We start from the raw sequence: 23146 nt of genomic DNA on the forward strand, positions 1-23146 counted from the left end.
ACGTGCTTCAAGGCCGCCACCATCGTAACTGTGCCGAAGAAGTCTTCAGTGTCCTGCCTAAATAACTACCGTCCCGTTGCACTCACATCCATCATCATGAAGTGTTTCGAGAGGCTTGTCATGAGGCATATCAAGACCCTGCTTCCCCCTTCACTGGACCCCCTTGCAGTATGTGTACCGTCCCAAACTGCTCAACAGACAACTTCATTGCCATCACCCTCCACCTGGCCCTAACACACCTGGACAAAAAAGACACATGTTCGAATGTTGCTCATAGACTTCAATTCAGCATTCAACACAATCATCCCTCAGAAACCAACTGGAAAGTTGAGACGGGGCCTGAACACCTCCCTCTGCAACTGGATCCTAGACTTTCTGACTGGGAGACCTCAGTTAGTCCGAATCGGGAGCAGCATCTCCAACACCATCACACTGAGCACAGGGGCCCCCCAGGGCTGCGTGCTCAGTCCACTGCTGTTCACGCTGCTGATCCACGACTGTGCTGCAACACACAGCTCGAACCACATCATCAAGTTTACCGATGACACAACTGTGGTGGGTCTCATCAGCAAGAACGGCGAGTCAGCTTACAGAGAGGAGGTGCAGCAGCTAACGAACTGGTGCAGAGCCAACAACTTGTCTCTGAATGTGAACAAAACAAAAGAGATGGTTGTTGACTTCAGGAGGGCACCGAGCGACCACTCCCTGCTGAACATTGACAGCTCCTCAGTAGAGATCATTAAGAGCACCAAATTTCTTGGGTGTTCATTTGGCGGAGAATCTCACCTGGTCCCTCAACACCAGCTCCATAGCAAAGAAAGCCCAGCAGCGTCTCTACTTTCTGCGAAGGCTGAGGAAAGTCCATCTCCCTCCCCCCATCCTCATCACATTCTACAGGGGTTGTATTGAGAGTATCCTGACCAGCTGCATCACTGCCTGGTTCGGAAATTGCGCCATCTCAGATCGCAAGACCCTGCAGCGGATAGTGAGGTCAGCTGAGATGATCAGGGTCTCTCTCCCCGCCATCATGGACATTTATACTACATGCTGCATCTGCAAAGCAAACAGCATTATGAAGGACCCCACGCACCCCTCATACAAACTCCTCTCCCTCCTGCCGTCTGGGAAAAGGCACTCATGACCAGACTATGTAACAGCTAACAGACTCCTCAATACCCACAGCCTGGACTGACACCTTACTGCCCTATTGTCTTGTTTATTATTTATTGTAATGCCTGCACTGTTTTGTGCACTTTATGCAGTCCTGGGTAGGTCTGTAGTCTAGTGTAGTTTTTTTTCCTGTTTTTTTTATGTAGTTCAGTCTAGTTTTTGTACTGTGTCATGTAACACCATGGTCCTGTAAAAATATTGTCTCATTTTTACTATGTACTGTACCAGCAGTTATGGTCGAAATGACAATAAACGTGATTTGACTTGACTTGAAAAGTTGTTGATTTACAAAAAGAGGCAATGTGAAATGAGACTCCTAGAAAGGAGAGGCTGATGATGGAGCAAAATTGCAGACAATAGGATGTGTTACAACAGGCAGGAAATTGGAAGCTTAAATTGGGAACAGATGTTCTCAAGGAAAAGTATGGAAGAAATGTGGCAAATGTTCAGGGGATAGTTGTGTGGAGTTCTGCATAGGTACATACAAATGAGACAGGGAAGTTATGGTAGCATACAGGAACCGTGGTGTACAAAGGTAATAAATCTAGTCAAGAAGAAAAGCTTACAAAAGGTTCAGAGAGCTAGCTAATGTTAGAGATCTAGAAGATTATAAGGCTAACAGGGAGGAGCTTAAGAAGGAAATTAAGAGAGCCAGAAGGGGCCATGAAAAGGCCTTGGAGGGGGGGGGGATGCAGGATTAAGGAAAACCCCAAGGCATTCTACAAGTTTGTGAAGAGAAAGAGGATAAGATGTGTAAGAATAGGACCTATCAAGTGTGACAGTGGGGAAGTGCATATGGAACCGGAGGAAATAGCAGGGCTACTTAATGAATACTTCAGTATTCACTATGGAAAAGGATCTTGGTGATTGTAGTGATGACTTGCAGCAGACTGAAAAGCTTGAGCATGTTGACATTAATAAAAAGGATATGCTGGAGCTTTTGGAAAGCATCAAGTTGGATAAGTCGCCAGGACCGGATGAGATGTACCCCAGGCTACTGTGGGAGGCGAGGGAGGAGATTGCTGAACCTCTGGTGATGATCTTTGCATCATCAATGGGAATGGGAGAGGTTCCAGAGGATTGTAGTGTTGCAGATGTTGTTCCTTTATTCAAGAAGGGGAGTAGAGATAGCCCAGGAAACTATAGACCACTGAGTCTCACCTCAGTGGTTGATAAGTTGATGGAGAAGATCCTGAGAGACAGGATTTATGAAGATTTGGAGAGGTATAATATGATTAGGAATAGTAAGCATGGCTTTGTCAAGAGCAGGTCTTGCCTTACGAGCCTGATTGAATCTTTTGAGGATGTGACTAAAAACATTGTTGAAGGAAGAGCAGTAGATGTAGTGTACATGGATTTCAGCAAGGCATTTGATAAGGTACACCATGCAAGGCTTACTGAGAAAGTAAGGAGGCATGGGATCCAAGGGGATATTGCTTTGTGGATCCAGAACTGGCTTGCTCACAGAAGGCAAAGAGTGGCTGTAGATGGGTCATATCTGCATGGACGTTGGTGACCAGTGGTGTGCCTCAGGGATATGTTCTGGGACCCTTACTCTTCGTGATTTTTATAAATGACCTGGATGAGGAAGTGGAGGGATGGGTTAGTAAGTTTGCTAATGACACAAAGGTTGGAGATGTTGTGGATAGTGTGGAGGGCTGTCAGAGGTTACAGCGGGACATTGATAGGATGCAAAACTGGGCTGAGAAGTAGCAGATGGAGTTCAACCCAGGTAAGTGTGAAGTGGTTCATTTTGGTAGGTCAAATATGATGGCAGAATATAGTATTAATAGTAAGACTCTTGGCAATGTGGAGGATCAGAGGGATCTTGGGGGCTGAGTCCACAGGACGCTCAAAGCAGCCGCACAGGTTGACTCTGTGGTTAAGAGGCCGTACGGTGTATTGGCCTTCATCAATCGTGGAATTGAATTTAGGAGCCGAGAGGTAATGTTGCAGCTATATAGGACCCTGCTCGGACTGCACTTGGAGGACTGTGCTCAGTTCTGGATGCCTGACTACAGGAAAGATGTGGAAGCCACAGAAAGGGTGCAGAGGAAATTTACAAGGATGTTACCTGGATTGGGGAGCATGCCTTCTGAGAATAAGTTGAGTGAACTTGGCCTTTTCTCCTTGGAGCGACAGAAGGTGAGAGGTGAGCTGATAGAAATGGTTGCCACAAGAGGACACAGGTTTAAGGTGCTGGGGAGTAGTTACAGAAGAGATGTCGGGGTAAGTTTTTTACTCAGAGTGGTGAGTGCGAGGAATGGGCTGCCGGCAGTGGTGGTGGAGGCGGATACAATAGGGTCTTTTAAGAGATTTCTGGATAGGTACATGGAGCTATGGATAAGCCTAGTAATTTCTACGGTAGGGACATGTTCGGCACAACATTGTGGGCCGAAGGGCCTGTATTGTGCTGTAGGGTTTCTATGTTCTATTTACAAAGACAAGTGTGTTTATATAAAAAAAAAGTCCTGGAGGATCATTGGGGACCCAAGTCACCCCAACCACAACTATTCCAGCTGCTACCATCTGGGAAGCAGTACCGCAGCATTAAAGCCAGGACCAACAGGCTCCGGGACAGCTTCTTCCTCCAGGCCATCAGACTGCTGAATTCATGTGACACAACTGAATTTCTATGTTATATCGTTGCTCATACTATTTATTAAAAATTACTATAAATGCACATTTAGACATTGATGTAACATGAAGATTTTTACTCCTCATGCATATGAAGGATGTAAGTAATAAAGTCAATTCAATTGGTTCACAAAATGTTTAGTTCATTTTGCAGCCTTATGGACTCTGATATATATGGCCTACTTCAGCTCCTATATCTTATGCTCTTATATAATTGGTACTAAACTGTTCAAAAGATTTTCATCTTCAGCACATACACAAAAATCATGCATCACAATGCTGTCCGAAAGAGGACACAGGAAAAAAATCACTGTACAAGCAGACCTAGAATCAGCAGCCAAAATAAACAATGCTGTCTTGACCAGAAAAAATAATTCAAGCAGCATGTCTGATTGCTTAAAGTAACAGGTTCCTTACCTAGTATGACGAGAACAAAGAGCAGAGTTGCCACTGCAGCAGTACCATAAAACATGACGTTGATATGGTAAGTTAATTTATCAAGGTCATCTACATTTGGCACCAGGATGGGAGGAACGAGAAATCCCACTGCAACCCCCAGCTGTGGAGAAAAGATGGGGAACTTATTGACAGAGAATTTCAACAGTTACATCACCAATACTTGTTAAACATGTAATCTAAGCCACTAGCATTGGGGACAATACGGCTATCCAATTCGCCTCATTTCCAGTTTTGTTCTTACTTTTCCACCATAGAACCATAGAACATTACAGCAAAGAAACAGGCCTTTTGGCCCTTCTTGGTTGTGCCGAACCATTTTTCTGCCTAGTCCCACTGACCTGCACCTGGGCCATATCCCTCCAAACCCCTCTTATCCATATACCTGTCCAAGTTTTTCTTAAGTGTCAAAAGTGAGCCCACATTCACCACTTCATCTGGTAGCTCATTCCACACTCCCACCACTCTCTGCGTGAAGAAGCCCTCCCAATGTTCCCTTTAAACCTTTCCCCCTTCACCCTTAACCCATGACCTCTGGGTTTTTTTCTCCCATAGCCTCAATGGAAAAAAGCCTGCTTGCATTCACTCTATCTGTACCCATCATAATTTTATACACCTCTAACAAATCACCCCTCATTCTCCTATGCTCCAGGGAATAAAGTCCTAACCTATTCAACCTTTCTCTGTAACTCAGTTTTTCAAGTCCCGGCAACATCCTTGTAAACCTTCTCTGCACTCTTTCAACCTTATTAATATCCTTCCTGTAATTCACAGACCAAAACTGCACACAATACTCCAAATTCGGTCTCACCAACGTCTTATACAACCTCTCCATTATATTCCAACTCTTATTCTCAATACTTTGATTTATAAAGGCCAATGTACCAAAAGCTCTCTTTACGACCCTATCTACTTGTGACGCTACTTTTAGGGAATTGTGTATCTGTACTCCCAGATCCCTCTGTTCTACTGCACTCCTCAGTGTCCTACCATTTACCTTGTATGTTCTACCTTGGTTTGATCTTCTGAAGTGCAATACCTCACACTTGTCCGCATTAAATTCCATCTGCCATTTTTCTGCCCATTCCTCCAGCTGGTCCAAATCCCTCTGCAAGCTTTGAAAACCTTCCTCACTGTCCACTACACCTCCAATCTTTGTATCATCAGCAAATTTGCTGATCCAATTTGCTACCAGATGACAGAAAAATAAGACCATAAAACAAAGCAGAATTAGGTTATTCTGCTCGTCGAGTCCGCTCTGCCATTCCATCATGACTGATCTATTACCTCTCTCAACCCCATTCTTCTGCTTTCTTCCCGTAACCTTTAATGCCCTGACTAATCAACAACTCATTGATCTCTGCATTAAAAACACTGAAAGGCTTGGCCTGCACAACTGTCAGTGGAAATAAATTTCACAGGCTCACTATACTCCAGATAGGAAATTTCTCCTCATCTCTGTTCCAAATGCACATTCCTCTTAGTAGTGTAAGTCTTTGTCCTCTGGGCCTAGACTCATCCACTACAAGAAACATCAACCCTACATCCATTCTATATAGACCTTTCAATGCTTGATATGTTTCAATGAGATCTCCCCCCACTGCCCCCTAGCATTCTTCGAAACCCCTGTGAGTACAGGCAAAGAGTTATCAAATGCTCTTCAAACACCAACGCATTCATTCCAGGAATCATTCTCATGAACCTTCTCTGGACCACCTCCAATGCCAGTACATATTTTCTTAGAAATGTACTTACCTAATGTACTTATCGAGGCCTTAAAACTGCTCACAACACTCCGTGCAGTCTGACCAATGCCTTATAAAACCTCAGCTTTATACCTTTGCTTTTATATTCTAGTCCTCTCAAAATGAGTAACATTACATTTGCCTTCCTTACCACCAACTCACCTTTAGGGAATCCTGCACAAGGACTCCAAAGTCTCACTGCACCTCTGATTTTTGAATTTAGAAAATTGTCTACACCTTTATTCCTTCTACCAAAGTGCACAACCATTCCTTCCCCTTCTCTGTATTCCATCTGCCATTTCTTTACCCATTTTCATAATCTGTCCAAGGCCTTCTGCAAACTCCCTGCTTCCTCAACACTACTTGCACCTCCAGCTAACTTCATATCATCCACAAACTTATCCACAAAGCCATCAACTCCTTCATTCAAATCATCGACATATATTATGAAAAGCAGTCCCAACATCCACCCCTGCAGCACATCACTAGTCATCAGCAGCCAACTAGAAAAGGCCCCCTTTATTCTCACTCTTTGCCCTGTCAGTCAGCCAGCCAATCTTCCATCCCTGCTACTAACTTTCCTGTAATTTCATGATAGCCTGTTCAGCAGCCTCATGACCAACACCTTGTCAAAGGCCTTCTGAAAATCCAAGTAAACAACACTCACCAACTCCCCTTTCTTGCCAGTTATTTCCTCAAATAATTCCAACAGATTTACCAGGCAAGACTTCCCCTTAAGGAAACCATGTTGACCTTCGCCTATTTTATCATGTGCTTCCAAGTACCCTGAAATCATACCCTTAACAATCAACTCCAACACCTTCTCAACAACTGAAGTCAGGCTAACTGACTTATCATTTCCTTTCTTCTGCCTTCCAATCTTCTTAAAAAGTGGACTGACATTTACAATTTTCCAGTCCTCTGGAACCATTCCCGAATCCAGTGATTCTTGCAATATCACTCCTAATGCTTCTACACTTCTCTTCAACTATCTCTTTCAGAATGCTGGGGTATAGTCCATTGGTCCAGGTTTTTCATCTACCTTCAGACCTTTCTGCTTCCCAAACACCTTCTTATTAGTAATAGCAACAACACTCGCTTCTGCCCTGACACTCAAAATTCTGGCATACCGAAATTCTTCCATAGGGAAAAACTGACGCAAAATATTTATTCAGTTCATCCACTTTTCTTTGTCCCTCTCCAACTTAATTTTCCAGCCGTCTGATATCCACTCTTGTCTCTCTTTCATTCCTTTTATATCTAGAAAAGCATTTGTTATTCTCTTTTATATTATTGGCAGGCTTCCCCTCTGACACTCAACACAGCAGCTCCTTAGGGCTGTGTACTAAGCCCCCTCCTTTACTCCCTGTATACCCATGACTGTGTCGCCACCCATAGCTCTAATCTGCTCATTCAATTTGCCAATGGTACTACATTGACTGGCCTCATCTCAAACAATCACAAACATGAGGAAATCTGCAGATGCTGGTAATTCAAGCAACACACACAAAATGACAGTCCTTCAGGTGAGGTGACACTTCACCTGTGAGTCGGCTGGTGTGGTATACTGCGTCTGGTGCTCCCAGTGTGGCCTTTTATATATTGGTGAGACCCGATGAGGACTGGAAGACCGTTTCACTGAACACCTACGCTCTGTCGGCCAGAGAAAGCATGATCTCCCAGTGGCCACACATTTTAATTCCACGTCCCATTCCCATTCTGATATGTCTATCCATGGCCTCCTCTACTGTCAAGATGAAGCCACACTCGGGTGGGAGGAACAACACCTTATATATCGACTGGGTAGCCTCCAACCTGACGGCATGAACATTGACTTCTCTAACTTCAGTTAATGCCCCTCCTCCCCTTCTTACTCCATCCCTGATATATTTAGTTTTTCTCCCCCCTCCTTTTTTTTCTCTCTGCCCATCACTCTGCCTGTTCTCCATCGCCCTCTGGTGCTCTCCTCCCCCTTTTTTTCTCCCTGGGCCTCCCATCCCATGATCCTTTCCCTTCTCCAGCTCTATATCCCTTTTGCCAATCACCTTTCCAGCTCTCAGCTTCACCCCACCCCCTCCAGTCTTCTCCTATCATTTCGCATTTTCCCCTCCCCTTCCTACTTTCAAATCTCTTAGTATCTTTCCTTTCAGTTAGTCCTGACGAAGGGTCTCGGCCCGAAACGTCGACAGTGCTTCTCCTTATAGATGCTGCCTGGCCTACTGTGTTTCACCAGCATTTTGTGTGTCAAACAATAACAAGGTGGCCTACAGGGAAGAAATCATCCCTCTGACACAGTGGTGTCAAGAAAACAAACTCTCCCTCAATGTCACTGAAACAAAGGAGCTAGTTGTGGATTACAGGAGGAATGAAGAAGGGCTAACCCCTATTGACATTAATGGAACTAGGGTTAAGAGGGTAAACAGCATTAAGTTCATAGAAACATAGAAAACCTACAGCATAATACAGGCACATCAGCCCACAAAGCTGTGCCGGACATGTCCTTACCTGAGAAATTACCTAGGGTTACCCATAGCCCTCTATTTTTCTGAGCTACATATACCTGCCCAGGAGTCTCTTAAAAGACCCTATCGTATCCGCCTCCACCACCGTTGCTGGCAGCCCATTCCAGGCACTCACCACTCTGCGTAAAAAACTTATCCGATATTTTCTCTGCACCTACTTCCAAGCATCTTAAAACTGTGCACTCTCGTGTTAACCATTTCAGCCCTGGGAAAAAGCCTCAGACTATCCACAAGATGAATGCCTCTCATCATCTTATACACAAGTTCCTTGACACCAAGGATCTCACGTGTGGTGAAAAAGGCACAACAGCGCCTCTTTCACCTCAGACAGTTGAGGAAGTTTGGTATGGGCCCCCAAATCCTAAGAACTTTCTACAGGGGCACAATTGAGAGCATCCTGACTGGCTGCATCATTGCCTGGTATGGGAACTGTACCTCCCTTAATCGCGGGATTCTGCAGAGAGCGGTGCAGACAGCCCAGTGCATTTGTAGTTGTGAACTTCCCATGATTCGGGACATTTACAAAGACAGGTGTGTAAAAAGGGCCCGTAGGATCACTGGGGACCCGAGACACTCCAACAACAATCTATTCCAGCTGCTACCATCTGGGAAACGGCACCCTAACATAAAAGCCAGGACCTACAGGCACCGGACAGCTTCTTCCTCCAGGCCAGCAGACCTATTAACTCACGCAGATTTGAGTGTATTTCTATGTTACATTGACTATTCTATTCTTTTTATAAATTATTATAAATTACTATGCTGTACATTGCACATTTAGACGGAGATGTAACGTAAAGATTTGTACTCCTCATGTATGAAGGGTCCAAGAAGTAAAGTCAATTCATTCAAATTCATTCATATTTCATCTTTTCTCTCTTTCTGGCTTTTTTTTTAGTTGCCTGTCGGTTTCTCAAAGCTTCCCAGTCCTCTAAATTCCAACTAATTTTTGCTATATTGTATTCCCTCTCCTTTGCCTTGACTTCCCTTGTAAGCCACAGTTACCTCATCTTCCCTTTAGATACATCTTTGGGATATATCTATCTTCCAAATTGCCCTCAGAAACTCCAGCCATTGCTATTCTGCCATCATGCTGAAACACTGACCCATTCCAATCAATTTTACTCAGGTCCTCTCTCGTGTCTCTAATTCCCCTTAAGTCAAGTCAAGTTACTTTTTATTGTCATTTCGACCATAACTGCTGGTACAGTACACAATAAAAACGAGACTTTTTCTGGACCATGGTGCTATAAAACAATACAAAAACTAGACTGAACTACGTAAAAACAACACAGAAAAAAACTACACAAGACTACAGACCTACCCAGGACTGCATAAAGTGCACAAAATAGTGCAGACATTACAATAAATAATAAACAAGACAATTGGCACAGTAGAGGGCAGTAAGTTGGTGTCAGTCCAGACTCTGGGTATTGAGGAGTCTGATGGCTTGGGGAAAGAAACTGACACTAATCCACTGTAATACTGATACATCTGACTTTATCTTCATCTTCTCAAACTGCAGGGTAAATTTTATCATATTATGATCACTGCTTCCCAAGTGTACCTTTACCTGAAGCTCCCTAATCAAATCTGGTTCATTACATGACACCCAATCCAGAATTTTCTTTCTCCGAGTGGGCTCAAATGCAAGCTGCTATAAAAAGACATATCATGGGTATTCTACAAATTCCCACTTGGGATCCAGCACCAACTTGATTTTCCTAATCTACCTGCATATGAAAATGCCCCCACTCCCCATTATTTTTGTAACATTGTGTTTTTTACATACCTTTTCTATTTCCCATTGTAATTTGTATCCCACATCCTGGCTACTGTCCAGAGTTCTGGACAGTTAGGGAGCTTTTAACCCTTGTAGGTTCTTAGCTCTATCCACAAGGATTCCACATCTTTCCAAGGATTTGATTTTTTTTAAACCAATAGACTGTGTTTACCACCCTCTCTCCTTTCAATACAATGTTTACCCACAAGATATAGGAGCCAAAGTTCTGTCCTTTGAGTATACTCTGCCATTCAATCATGGCTGATCCAATTTTTCCAGTCATCCCCACTCTCCTGCATTCTCCCCATACCCTTTGATGCCCTGGACAATCAAGAACCAATCCATCTCTGCCTTAAATACACCCAATGACTTTGCCTCCACAGCTGCATGTGGCAACAAAATCCACAGATTTACCACCCTCTGACTAAAGTAATTTCTCTGCATCTCAGTTCTAAAAGGATGTCCTTCAATCCTGAAGTCATACCCTCTTGTCCTAGAATCCCCTACCATGGGAAATAACTTTGCCATATACAATCTGTTCAGGCCTTTTAACATTCGGAATGTTTCTATGAGATCCCCCCTCATTCTTCTAAACTCCAGGGAATACAGCCCAAGAGATGCCAGACGTTCCTCATATGGTAATCCTTTCATTCCTGGAATCATTCTTGTGAATCTTCTCTGAACCCTCTCCAATGTCAGTATATTCTTTTTAAAATAAGGAGCCCAAAACTGCAAACAATTCTCCAAGTGTGGTCTCACGAATGCCTTATAGAGCCCCATCATCACATCCCTGCTCTTATATTCTATACCTCTAGAAATGAATGCCAACATTGCATTCGCCTTCTTCACAACCATCTAAACTTGGAAGTTAACCTTTAGGGACAAGGTCTCCCAAGTCACTTTGCATCTCTGCATTTTGAATTCTCTCCTTACCTAAATAATTGCTTGCCCGTTTATTTCTTCCACCAAAGTGCATGACCATACACTTCCGAACATTGTATTTCATTTGCCACTTCTTTGCCCATTCCGCTAAATTAAAGTCTGTTTGCAGGCTCGCTGTTTCCTCAACACAACCTGCTCCTTCACCTATCTTTGTATATCGGTAAATTTAGCCACAAATCTGTTAATCCCATAGTCCAAATCATTGACATAAATCACAAAAAGCAGCAGTCCCAACACCAGCCTCTGTGGAACTCCACTGGTATCCAGCAGCTAGCCAGAATAGGATCCCTTTATTTCCACTCTCTGTTTTCTGCCAATCAGCCAATGCTCCTCCACACTAGTAACTTCCCTGTAATTCCATGGGATTTTATCTTGCTAAGCAGCCTCATGTGCAGCACCTTCTCAAACGCCTTCTGAAAAGCCAAGTACACTAAATCTACTGCATCTCCTTTGTCTACCCTGCTTGTAATTTCCTCCAAGAATTGCAGGAGGTTTGTCAGGCAGGATTTTCCTTTCAGGAAACCATGCTGGCTTTGACCTATCTTGTCACGTGCCTCCAGGTACTCCATAATCTAAACCCTAACAATCGATTCCAATAACTTCTCAACCACTGATGTCAGGCTAACAGATCTATAGTTTCCTTTCTGCTGCCTCGCACCCTTCTTAAATAGCAGAATAAGATGTGCAATTTTCCAGTCATCTGGTACAATGCCAGAATCAATTTAATTCTTGAAAGATCATCGTTAATGCCTCTGCAATCTCTCCAGCTACTTCCTTCAGAACCTAAGGATACATTCCATTGGGTCCAGGAAATTTATCCACCCTCAGACCATTAAGTTTCCTGAGCACCTTCTCAGTCATAATTTTCACTGCAAACTTCACTTCCCTGACACTCTTGAATGTCTGGTAAACTGCAGATGTCTTCCACTGTGAAGACTGATGCAAAATATGCATTCAGTTCCTCTGCCATCTCTGCATCTCTCATTACAGTATCTACAGCATCATTTTGTATTGATCCTATATCTACTCTCGACTCTCTTTTACCCTTTATATACAAAAAAAATCCTTGGATGTTAAACTCCCAGCTATGATCATCTTTCAGCCATGATTCAGTGACACTGACAACAGTAACTGCCAATCTCTAATTGTGCTACAAGATCATCTACCTTATACTGTACACTGCATACATTGAAATAAAACACTTTGTCTTGTATTCATCATTCTTTTTACTTTGCTTGAGAAGACACACACCAGTCCCACTACACTCGTGAGACTGAGACAGCTCTCCCACCCCAAACCCCAGTTTGTGTGGATGCTAGGTAGTTTGCTACCCTGTTACAACTCAGTGCCAAGAAATAATAGACAGCACACTGCATATGACTAAAGGAACTACATTTATGATTTTTACTTAACTAAAGGTTTAGTAAAGAAAAGAAAGAAAAACAAAAAAGACCCATTATAATTAAACAGTCAAAGTCGCACAAGTTGGAGCTCATCTTGAACTTCTCTGTCACTCGCGCGCAGGGCCCTCAGTCTGCGTGAAAGCACACATCACCTTCTGAATGTTGCTCGCAATCCATCTCGCACAAACGGGTCTCTCACCAGATCGTATGCTACAACTGGTTCTCCGCAATGTCTTCCCTCTCAAACAAAAGACTCAATACCAACCTGAGTGTCCCTCACCAAAAAAAAACCTGACCCCCAGTTAGAAACACAGAAACATAGAAAACCTACAGCACAATACAGGCCCTTCGGCCCACAATGCTGTGCTGAACATGTCCCTACCTTAGAAATTACTAGGCTTACTCATAGCCCTCCATTTTTCTAAGCTCCATGTACCTATCCAAAAGTCTCTTAAAAGACCTTATCGTATCCACCTCCACTACCGTTGCCGGCAGCCCATTCCACACACTCACCACTCTCGGAATTAAAAGCTTACCCCTGACATCTCTTCAGTACCTACTCCCCAGCACCTTAAACCTGTGCTGCCTCGCACCCTTCTTAAATAGCAGAGTAAGATTTGCAATTTTCCAGTCATCTGGTACAATGCCAGAATCGATTGATTCTTGAAATATCATCATTAATGCCTCTGCAATCTCTCCAGCTACTTCCTTCAGAACCCAAGGGTACATTCCATTGGGTCCAGGAGATTTATCTAGGGTTTAGAGGGTAAACAGCATTAAGTTCATAGAAACATAGAAAACCTACAGCATAATACAGGCACATCAGCCCACAAAGCTGTGCCGAACATGTCCTTACCTAAGAAATTACCTAGGGTTACCCATAGCCCTCTATTTTTCTGAGCTACATATACCTGCCCAGGAGTCTCTTAAAAGACCCTATCGTATCCGTCTCCACCACCGTCGCTGGCAGCCCATTCCACGCACTCACCACTCTGTGTAAAAAAACTTACCCGATATTTTCTCTGCACCTACTTCCAAGCATCTTAAAACTGTGCACTCTCGTGTTAACCATTTCAGCCCTGGGAAAAAGCCTTTGACTATCCACATGATCAATGCCTCTCATCATCTTATACACCTCTATCAGGTCACCTCTCATCCTCTGTTGCTCCAAGGAGAAAAGGCCGAATTTGCTCTACCTGTTTTCATAACATATGCTCCCCAATCCAGGCAACATCTTTGTAAATCTCCTCTGCACCCTTTCTATAGTTACCAATTCCTTCCTGTAGTGAGGTGACCAGAACTGAGCACAATACTACAAGTGGGATCTGACCACGGTCCATATAGCTGGAACATTACCTCTCGGCTCTTAAAACTCAATCCCATGATTGATGAAGGCCAATGCACTGTATGCTTTAACCACAGAATCAACCTGCGCTGCAGATTTGAGTGTCCTATGGACTCGGACCCCAAGATCCCTCTGATCCTCCACACTGCCAAGAGTCTTACCATTAATATTATATTCCACCATCATACTTGATCTACCCAAATGAACCACCTCACACTTACAGTATATGGGTTGAACTCCATCTGCCACTTCTCAGCCCAGTTTTGCATTCTAACAATGTCCCGCTGTAACCTTTGACGGCCCTCCACACTATCCACAACACCCCCAAACTTTGAGTCATCAGCAAATTTACTAACCCAACCCTCCATTTCTTCATCCAGGTCACTTATAAAAATCATGAAGAGTAAGGGTCCCAGAACAGATCCCTGAGGCACGCCACTGGTCACCGAGTGAGCTGAGGCTTTTGTCTTTGGAGCGAAGGAGGATGAGAGGTAATTGAAAGAGGTGTACAAGATGATAAGAGGCATAGATAAAGTGGACAGGCAGCACCTTTCTTACCCCCCACTGGGTGGTAATGGCAAATGCCAGAGGGCATCAGTTTAAGAAGAGTGAAGGAAAGTTTAGGAGGTGATGTTAAAGGTAGTTTGTTTTTTACGAAAAGCACAGCAGTAAGTGCCTGGAATGTACTGCTGGAGGTGATGGTAGAGGCTGATACAAAAGGGAACTTTAAGAGATTCAGATGGATGTACGAAAAATGGGAGGGTTATGGGCTATGTAGGAGGGAAGGGAAAGATCAAAGATAAAGTTGATTTATATTGGTTTGCACAACAACATGAGCTGAAGTGCCTGTACTGTTGTATGTTTTATGACAAATTTCTACACTACTCACAACACTTCCAACCATTAATATTGTCTGCAAATCTACTAGCCATACTGTGGTACTACTATGGACATGGAGGAAACAAAGATGCCACAACAATCACTTTCCTCGCTCTACATAATAACTATGGGATACATCCCATCCAGCTCCAAGGATTTATCTATCCCAATGTATTTTTCACAAGCTCCAACACTGCCTCTTTCTTAACTTTGCCGTGCTCCAGTGCATTAGCCTAGTCTACACTTATTTCACATTCATCAATGTCCATCTCCCTGGTGAACACTGAAGCAAAGTATTTATTAAGAACCTCCCCTTTCTCCTTTACTTCCTGGCATGTTTATCTCCTTTATCCCCGAAGCGTCCTACCCTCGCTCCAGTAGAACGCCTTGGTACTTTTACCTTAAACCTACTTAAGGGCAAATGGTTCCTTCAGGATATGGAAAAAGCAAGAGGAAGAGATGGGTTTGGAAGAGAGTGTAAATTTGAGGGAAGAAAGGCAAAACCAAATTGTGGGAGGGAAGGAAAATGAGTCACAATAGAAATCGAAAAGGCACAAAGGCTCCCTTCAGAGAATGTTGAAGAAACCCCAGAAGACAAACAGTGAGACATTCATCAGTGAGAGTCCTGATGAAGGGTCTTGGCCCAAAATGTTGACTATACTCTTTTCCATAGCTGGCCTGGCCTGGCCTGCTGAGTTCCCCAGCATTTTATGTGTGTTGCTTTGGATTTCCAGCATCTGCAGATTTTCTCTTCTTTGTGACTAGACATACATCATAATAGGTCATCCAGCTCCACAATAACTGGATGCTTCTCTTCAGAGGCTACCAAGCTTACAAGTTCCCACATTATCTTCTTATCTCATCCACTGAAATAATATATTTTTTTGAGCTTGTATATCCCACCCACTTATCTATCTTCAGTTCCTTGAATTTGATTAACTATATTCACCAAGAAACCTCCAAAGTACTCATTTAACCTGCATACAAAGCAGCGGCATTTAGCAAGCAGAACTCATTCTGAAGGCTGAATGGCAGCTCCAACACCACCTCACACCCTCCCAGATTAAATACCAGAGAATACTTGAATCTTCTTCCAAATTGTCACTGATCTCAGAGATTCAGCTCCAACCACTGCCCCACCCCATTGCCCCTCACCTCAATCTACCAACCACTTAATTCACTTGTTAACACAGGTAACTACATTTCAGTGAGACTTGCATCAGTGCCAGGAATATTATTGGAGAAAATTCTAATGGACAGGTTTCATGAAATGTCATCTCCACAGCCGATACAATAGGGCCTATTAAGAGACTCCTGGATAGGTACATGGAGTTTAGAAAAGTAGAGGGCTATGGGTAACCCTAAGTAATTTTAAAGTAAGTGCATGTTCAGCACAGCTTTGTGGGCTGAAGGGCCTGTATTGAGCTGTACATTTCTATGTAAATCTGGTGCTGATCAGTGATAATTAGCATGGAGTTTACTCCCCCAGGGGAAATCCTGACTTATTAACTTGACTGAGTTTTGTTTGAAGAGGTAACTAAGAAGACTGATGAAGACAAGGCAGTAAATGTTAGTATATGGTCATTAATAAGACACTTGCAAAGTGGTGTCACATATAAACAGGATGGGGAAGGTGTTTAGCACACTGACCTTCAACAGTCAGGGCACTGAGTAGAGGAGTTGGAACTACAGTTGCACAAGACAATGATGAGGCTCTACCTGGAGTACAGTGCACAGTTTTGGTCACCCTATAATGGGAAAAAAGTTACTAAACAGGAAAGAATGCAAACATATGAGAATATTGACAGGATATGAAGGCCTGAATTAAGAAGGAGAGGTGGGCAGACTGCATAGGTCTTTTTTCTAGGAACCTAGGAAATCAAGGGGTGACCTTAGTGTAATTATAAGATAAAATACGATGTGATGGGAAGAGTTCATTTCATCATACAAGAGGTCCTTCAAGAGTCTGATAACAGTGGGATTGTCATGGTCCCATCTGGCAATTCCCCACCTTGCTATTACCTCAGTAATTGGGCTTCAATCCCCTCGTCTAATTTCCAATCATTCCCAGTTCCACTAATTACACACACCTGCCTTCCATCAGTAAATGCAGGATAAAAACCCTGGAATCACAACCAGGAGCTACTGGTTTGTTGGTTGGTTCTTGTATGAGTAACCTTATTTCATGGTTCTTTAGGACTGGTAGTTCTAAGTTCTGCATTGTTCTCCTGGATTCTCTATGTGAACCAAGACTCTCCTAGATACCTATTCCATGCTTGTGACTGTGCTAATGCCTCTCAATGCCTGTGTCCAGCACTTGGGTTCCCCTAGCAACCATGTCCTTGCAACAGGGATAGAAGCTGTCTTTGAACCTGGTGGTATAGGCTTTCATGCATTTGATTCTTCTGTCCCATGGGAGAAGAGAGAATGTCCAAGGTGTGTGGAATCATTGACTATGACTTTAGGCATACAAGAAGATGAAGCTTTCAACCCACTCAACCTGGAAGGTATTGGCCTGAATGTATGGAGAATAAAAATTGTATTATTGTACAATTGGGGTAAATATATGCATGATAGTGTAGTTGGTAGAAGGACTTGTTTCTGTGCTGTGTGACTCTGACTTCACATGTATGTCTACATTATGGACTGTTATGGAGTGAATATGTGTGTGTATCTCCATAATATGATCATTACAGGACTGTTCCCTGCATGCCCATTCCATTTATACATGCCTTTATTTGAAATGGTGAAAATTTGTGATGGATGTAATTGACTTTCCTTTTCTCAGCTTTCAAGTCAGCATCTGGCATCAACAATGTGGTAAAATAGTTGCAATTATTGGACCTATGAATTAATTCACAAAGCTTTATCACAGTTTAGTTCCTCTGGATGTAAACACAAAAGATATGCTGACATTGGAAAGGGTCCAGAGGGGTTTCACGAGAATGACTCCAAGAATAAGCATACGTTGATGTGTTGAATGTTTGATGGCTCTGGCCAGCATTTAGAAGAATGAGGGGTTATTTCATCAAAACTTTTTGAATATTGAAAAGTCAGGATTGTGGATGGTGACAGGATGTTTCCAAGAGTGAAGGAGACTCAGAGCAGAGGGCACAGCATTACAATGCAAAGATGTCCCTTTAGAGCAGAAGTAAGGAGGAATTTCTTCAATCAGAGGGCTGTGAATCTGTGGAATTCTTCACTACAGATGGCTGTGGAGACCAAGTCATTAGGTATTCTTAATGCAGAGGTTGATAGGTTCTTGTAAGTAAGGGTATCAAGGGTTACAGGAAAAAGGCAGGAAATTGGGAATGAGTAGCATAATAAATCATACAGGATCTAAAGGCTTATGTTTTATTATTTTTTTCTTGTGTGCCATACTCTGCCAGAGCCTCGGTGACCACTTATTTTTTTCAAGTGGTTCTCTTGGAGGAAAGATTCCGTGAGTGGCCCCAAACATCCTTCTCACAGTGCATTTTTCTTTTACAAGGCTGTATTGAGCTCGATACTCAATCTGGCACAGATGGAAAGAATATCTGGGAGCGGCCCAACTAGATTTGAACTTGGGAACCTTCGCTCCGGAGTCTGGCGCCAATGTCACTGCGCCACCAGCCGGTCTTTTAGAGGTGTATAAAATCAAAGGGCATTGATGGTATAAATGCACTTTTTCCCCCAGGGAAAGAGAACCAAAACCATAGGGCATAAAATTATAGGGGCAAAGACTTAAAAAGGGATCTGAGTCCATCCTTACCTCTAATGTTTTCACTTCTTGACCAGTTTAGCCAGATCTCTGGCTATAAACTTAATTGACATAAGAGTGAACTTTTCCCAATTAATAAAGAAGCACAAGAACTAACATTTCGTGATCTCCCTTTTAAAGTAGTCCATAATCAATTTACTTATCTTGGAATTACAGTCACAAGGAAGTTTAAAGATCTCTTTCGTGAAAACTTTGTCAATCTTTCATATGCTATAAAACAGAGTCTGGTACAATGGTCACCTCTATCTATGTCTTTGGTAGGTCGTATTAATGTTGTTAAAATGTATGTTCTCCCCAAATTTTTATACTTATTTCAATCTATCCCAATTTTTATTCCTAAATCTTTTTTTGATTCCTTAGACTATTATTTTGTCATATCTGTGGCAGAATAAGCGCTCTAGAATTAATAAAATCCATCTCCAAAAATCTAAAAAAGAGGGTGGCATGGCTTTACCTAACTTTTGTTTATATTATTGGGCAGCTAATATACCTTGTGCTACCTTTTGGTCTTTCTTCCACGGCCAACCCGAGTGCCCTAACTGGGTGGCAATGGAGTTGAGCTCCACTAAAGAATTATCTATCTCTGCACTTCTTGGCTCTGCACTCCCTAGTAGTCTGCCCAGATCAATAGCTAATCCTCTTGTTAGACATACTTTGCGTATATGGGCTCAGTTCAGGAATGCTATGGTTTCCAGGGGTTTTCTGTTTCCAGCCCTGTCGCACATAATCACCTTTTTTTTTACCTACTATGTACGATTCAGCATTCCATGTTTGGTATAGGAAGGGCATTAGACATTTTGAAGATCTTTTCATTGATAATCGCTTCGCTTCTTTTCAGCAGCTCTCTGTTAAGTTCAATCTGCCTAATGCTCATTTTTTCAGATATCTCCAAATCCAACACTTTATTGCTCCTTTAATTCCTAACTTTCCTGAAATGCCTGCGAAAAATGCTATGGACCTATTTCTTTCCATTAATCCACTAGGTAAAGGTTTAATATCAATTATCCGAGATAAACTAGCAGCCTTACGACGGGCCCCTGTGGATAAAATTAAAATGGCCTGGGAGCAGGATTTAAATATCTCCTTATCCGAGGAGAGCTGGGACTCCGCTCTCAAATCGGTTAACTCAACCTCTCTTTGTGCTTGCCATTGCCTTTTACAGTTTAAGATTGTTCGTAGAGCCCATATGTCTAAATCTAAACTATCTCGATTCTACCCTAGCATTAGTCCGCTCTGTGATAAATGCAAGAGGGGCGTGGCCTCTCTCATCCATATGTACTGGTTCTGTCCTAGCTTGGAGAAATTCTGGAAAGATGTCTTCACTACGTTATCGTGTATTCTGAATCAGCACCTAGAACCAAACCCCTTAATTGCTCTGTTCAGTTTTTGGGGTGAGACAGATCAATGTCAGGGTCCGACCAAATGCCGAATATTATCCTTTGCCTCTCTCCTGGCTAGATGCCTGATCCTCCTTAGATGCAGAGATGTTGCCCCGCCCACTCATGCGCAATGACTTAACGACATTATGGCCTGCTTGGACCTCGAAAAAATTCATTATTCAGTTCTTAATTCGGATCTAAAGTTCCATAAGGTCTGGGGACCTTTTATTGAGTACTTTCATAACCTTCCTCTTGACTAGGGTTTTTTTTTCTTCTTCTTTTCGGTCCCTTGCTTTTAGCTCCCTTTTTTTTTCTGGTAGTAGGCATTATTATCCTCTGTTGCTAAGAGTATTCACAGTCTGGGAGTTTGACTATCCTGACTTATACTCTCTATATTGTGTTGTGGTTGGTCTGGAGTTGTTGTTTTTTCTTGTGTTGTGGGGCTTGGGGAGGATACTAAGCTTACTTGTCTTTAATTTAGGTGCTTTTTTGTTAAATTCTCTTCCTTTGTAGCATATTGTTATTGTATGCTTAATTTTGCACTGTATTAATGTTCCTCATTGGGATTTGGGGTTTTTAATTTGTAAAATGTTTTGAAAAACTAATATAAAAAAAATTTAAATAAAAAATAAAAAAGGATCTGAGGAGCAATACCCTCACATAGAGGTTGCTCAAACATGGATTGAGCTACATGAGGAAGTTGTTGAAGTGATGACATTTAAAGACCCTTGGTTAAGTATTTGAATAGGAAAGGGTAAAAGGATTCAGGCCAAATCAAGTAAATGGAACTAGCTGAGGTGGACACATTGGTTGGCATGGATGAATTGGGGCTAAGGGCCTGGTTCTGCATTTCTAAGTCTTCATTTTAAGTGGTAGATAGGTCTAAAGATTAAGGTACAAAGGATTCATAGCAAGCTGGCTAAGTGGATCCAAAATTAGCTTGATAACAGGAGACACTGGGTGAATGTTAAAGGATTGTAAAAGAAAGTGTGCTGACATCAGCGGGTTCAGAGCAGTTTCACAAGGATGATGCTGGGAATGAAAGAGTTATCATTCGAGGAATGTTTGATTGCTCTGGGTCTGTACTTGCTGGAATTTAGAAGAATGGGGGGGGGGATCTTATTGAAAACTTTTGAATGTTGAAAGGCCAAGACAGTAGATGTGCAAGGGATGTTTCCTATGGTGGGGGAGTTTAGAAGAGGGCACAGCCTCAGGATAGAGGGGTGTCCATTTAAAACAGATGTAGAGAAATTTCTTTAGCCAGAAGATGGCAAATTTGTGGAATGTATTACCACAGGCAACTGTGGAGGCCAGACTGTTGGAGGTAGTTAAGGCAGAACCTGATATATCTAATGAAGAACCTGGCAGCAAAGTTTATGGCGAGAAGGCTGGGGAGTGGGGCTGAGGAGGGGGAAGAAGCATCAGCCAAGACTGAATGGTGGAGCAGACTTGATGGGCCAAATGGCCTAATTCTGCTCCGATGTCTTATGGTCCAATTGCTTTTGATTGGAAGTTCGTGATCAGTGGAACTCCAAAGGATCGATACCGAGGTCCTTCTGAGACACACTAAAAAGCTGGATGTGATTGGAGGCATTCTAATTAGTAAGTTTGTGGATAGGTGACAGGCTGAACAAGGTTACAGCTGAACATAAACTAATGAAAATTTGGGAGGAACATTGGCAGATGGAACTTCACCCTGACAATAATATGATGTTGCATTTTGGAAAGTCAAATAGTTGGGCTGTATGCAGTGTCTTGAAAATATACTCAGCCCCCAATAATATTTTCACATTTTATACAGAGCAGATTGGGAGGCAGATTTTGGAAAGGTGCAAAAATAGCAGGGTTGTTATCATGGGTGACTTTAACTTCCCTAATATTGATTGGCACCTGATTAGTTCCAAGGGTTTAGACAGGGCAGAGTTTGTCAAGTGCGTCCAGGATGGACAAGGGAGAATGCCAATACTAGATCTAGTATTAGGTAACGAACTGGGTCAGGTCACAGATCTGTCAGTGGGTGAGAATCTGGGGGACAGTGATCACCACTCCCTGGCCTTTAGCATTATCATGGAAAAGGATAGAATCAGAGAGGACAGGAACATTTTTAATTGGGGAAGGGCAAATTATGAGGTGATAAGGCTAGGATTTGTGGGTGTGAATTGGGATGACGTTTTTGCATGGAAATATACAAAGGACATGTGGTCGATGTTTAAGGATCTCTTGCAAGATGTTAGGGATAAATTTGTCCTGTTGAGGAAGATAAAGAATGGTAGGGTGAAGGAACCATGGGTGAGGTGGAGAATATAGTCAGATGGAAGAAGGCAGTATATGTAAGGTTTAGGAAGCAAGGATCAGATGAGTCTATTGAGGAACATAGGATAGCAAGAAAAGAGCTTAAGAAGGGGCTGAGGAGAGCAAGAAGGGGGCGAGAAGGCCTTGGCTAGTAGGGTAAAGGAAAACACTAAGGCATTCTTCAATTATGTGAAGAACAAAAAGTTGACGGGAGTGAAGATAGGACTGATTAGAGTTAAGGGTGGGAAGATTGGAGGGTTGTGGATGTTGTTCCTTTATCCAAGAAAGGGAGTAGAAATAGTCCAGGAAATTATAGACTATTAAGTCTTTTTTCAGTGGTTGGTAAGTCGATGGAGAAGATCCTGAGAGGCAGGATTTATGAACATTTGGAGAGGCATAGTATGATCAGGAATAGTCAGCATAGCTTTGTCAAAGGCAGATTGTGCCTTATGAGCCTGATTAATTTTGAGGATGTGACTAAACATATTGATATAGGTAGAGCTGTAGATGTACTGTATATGGATTTCTGCAAGGCATTTGATAAGGTACCCCTCACAAAGCTTATTGAGAAAGTAAGGAGGCATAGGATCCAAGGGGACATTGCTTTGCTGATCCCACACAAGGCAAAGAGTGGTTGTAGACAGGCCATATTCTGCATAGAGGTCAGTGACCAGTGGTGTGTCTCAGGGATCTGTTCTGGGACCCCTACACTTCATTATTTTTATAAATGACCTGGATAAGGAAGTGGAGGGATGGGTTAGTAAATTGGCTGATGACACAAAGGTTATGGTGTTATGGATAGTGCAGAGGGCTGTCAGAGGTTATAGCAGGAC

At 42.7% G+C, this 23146-nt stretch overlaps 1 protein-coding gene across 4 annotated transcripts in view; it reads right to left on the reverse strand.

Moving 5' to 3' along the window:
* Window positions 1-23146, reverse strand: part of flvcr2a (FLVCR choline and putative heme transporter 2a) — a 230772-nt gene that overhangs the window by 176457 nt on the left and 31169 nt on the right. For all 4 annotated transcript variants that reach the window (XM_073039134.1, XM_073039132.1, XM_073039131.1 and 1 more), the window contains exon 2: window positions 4225-4366. In XM_073039134.1, coding sequence (XP_072895235.1) covers window positions 4225-4366 — 142 coding nt within the window. The remainder of the gene's footprint in view (window positions 1-4224; window positions 4367-23146) is intronic.

The sequence above is a fragment of the Hemitrygon akajei genome, chromosome 3 (assembly GCF_048418815.1).
Source record: "Hemitrygon akajei chromosome 3, sHemAka1.3, whole genome shotgun sequence".
Lineage (NCBI taxonomy): Eukaryota > Metazoa > Chordata > Chondrichthyes > Myliobatiformes > Dasyatidae > Hemitrygon > Hemitrygon akajei.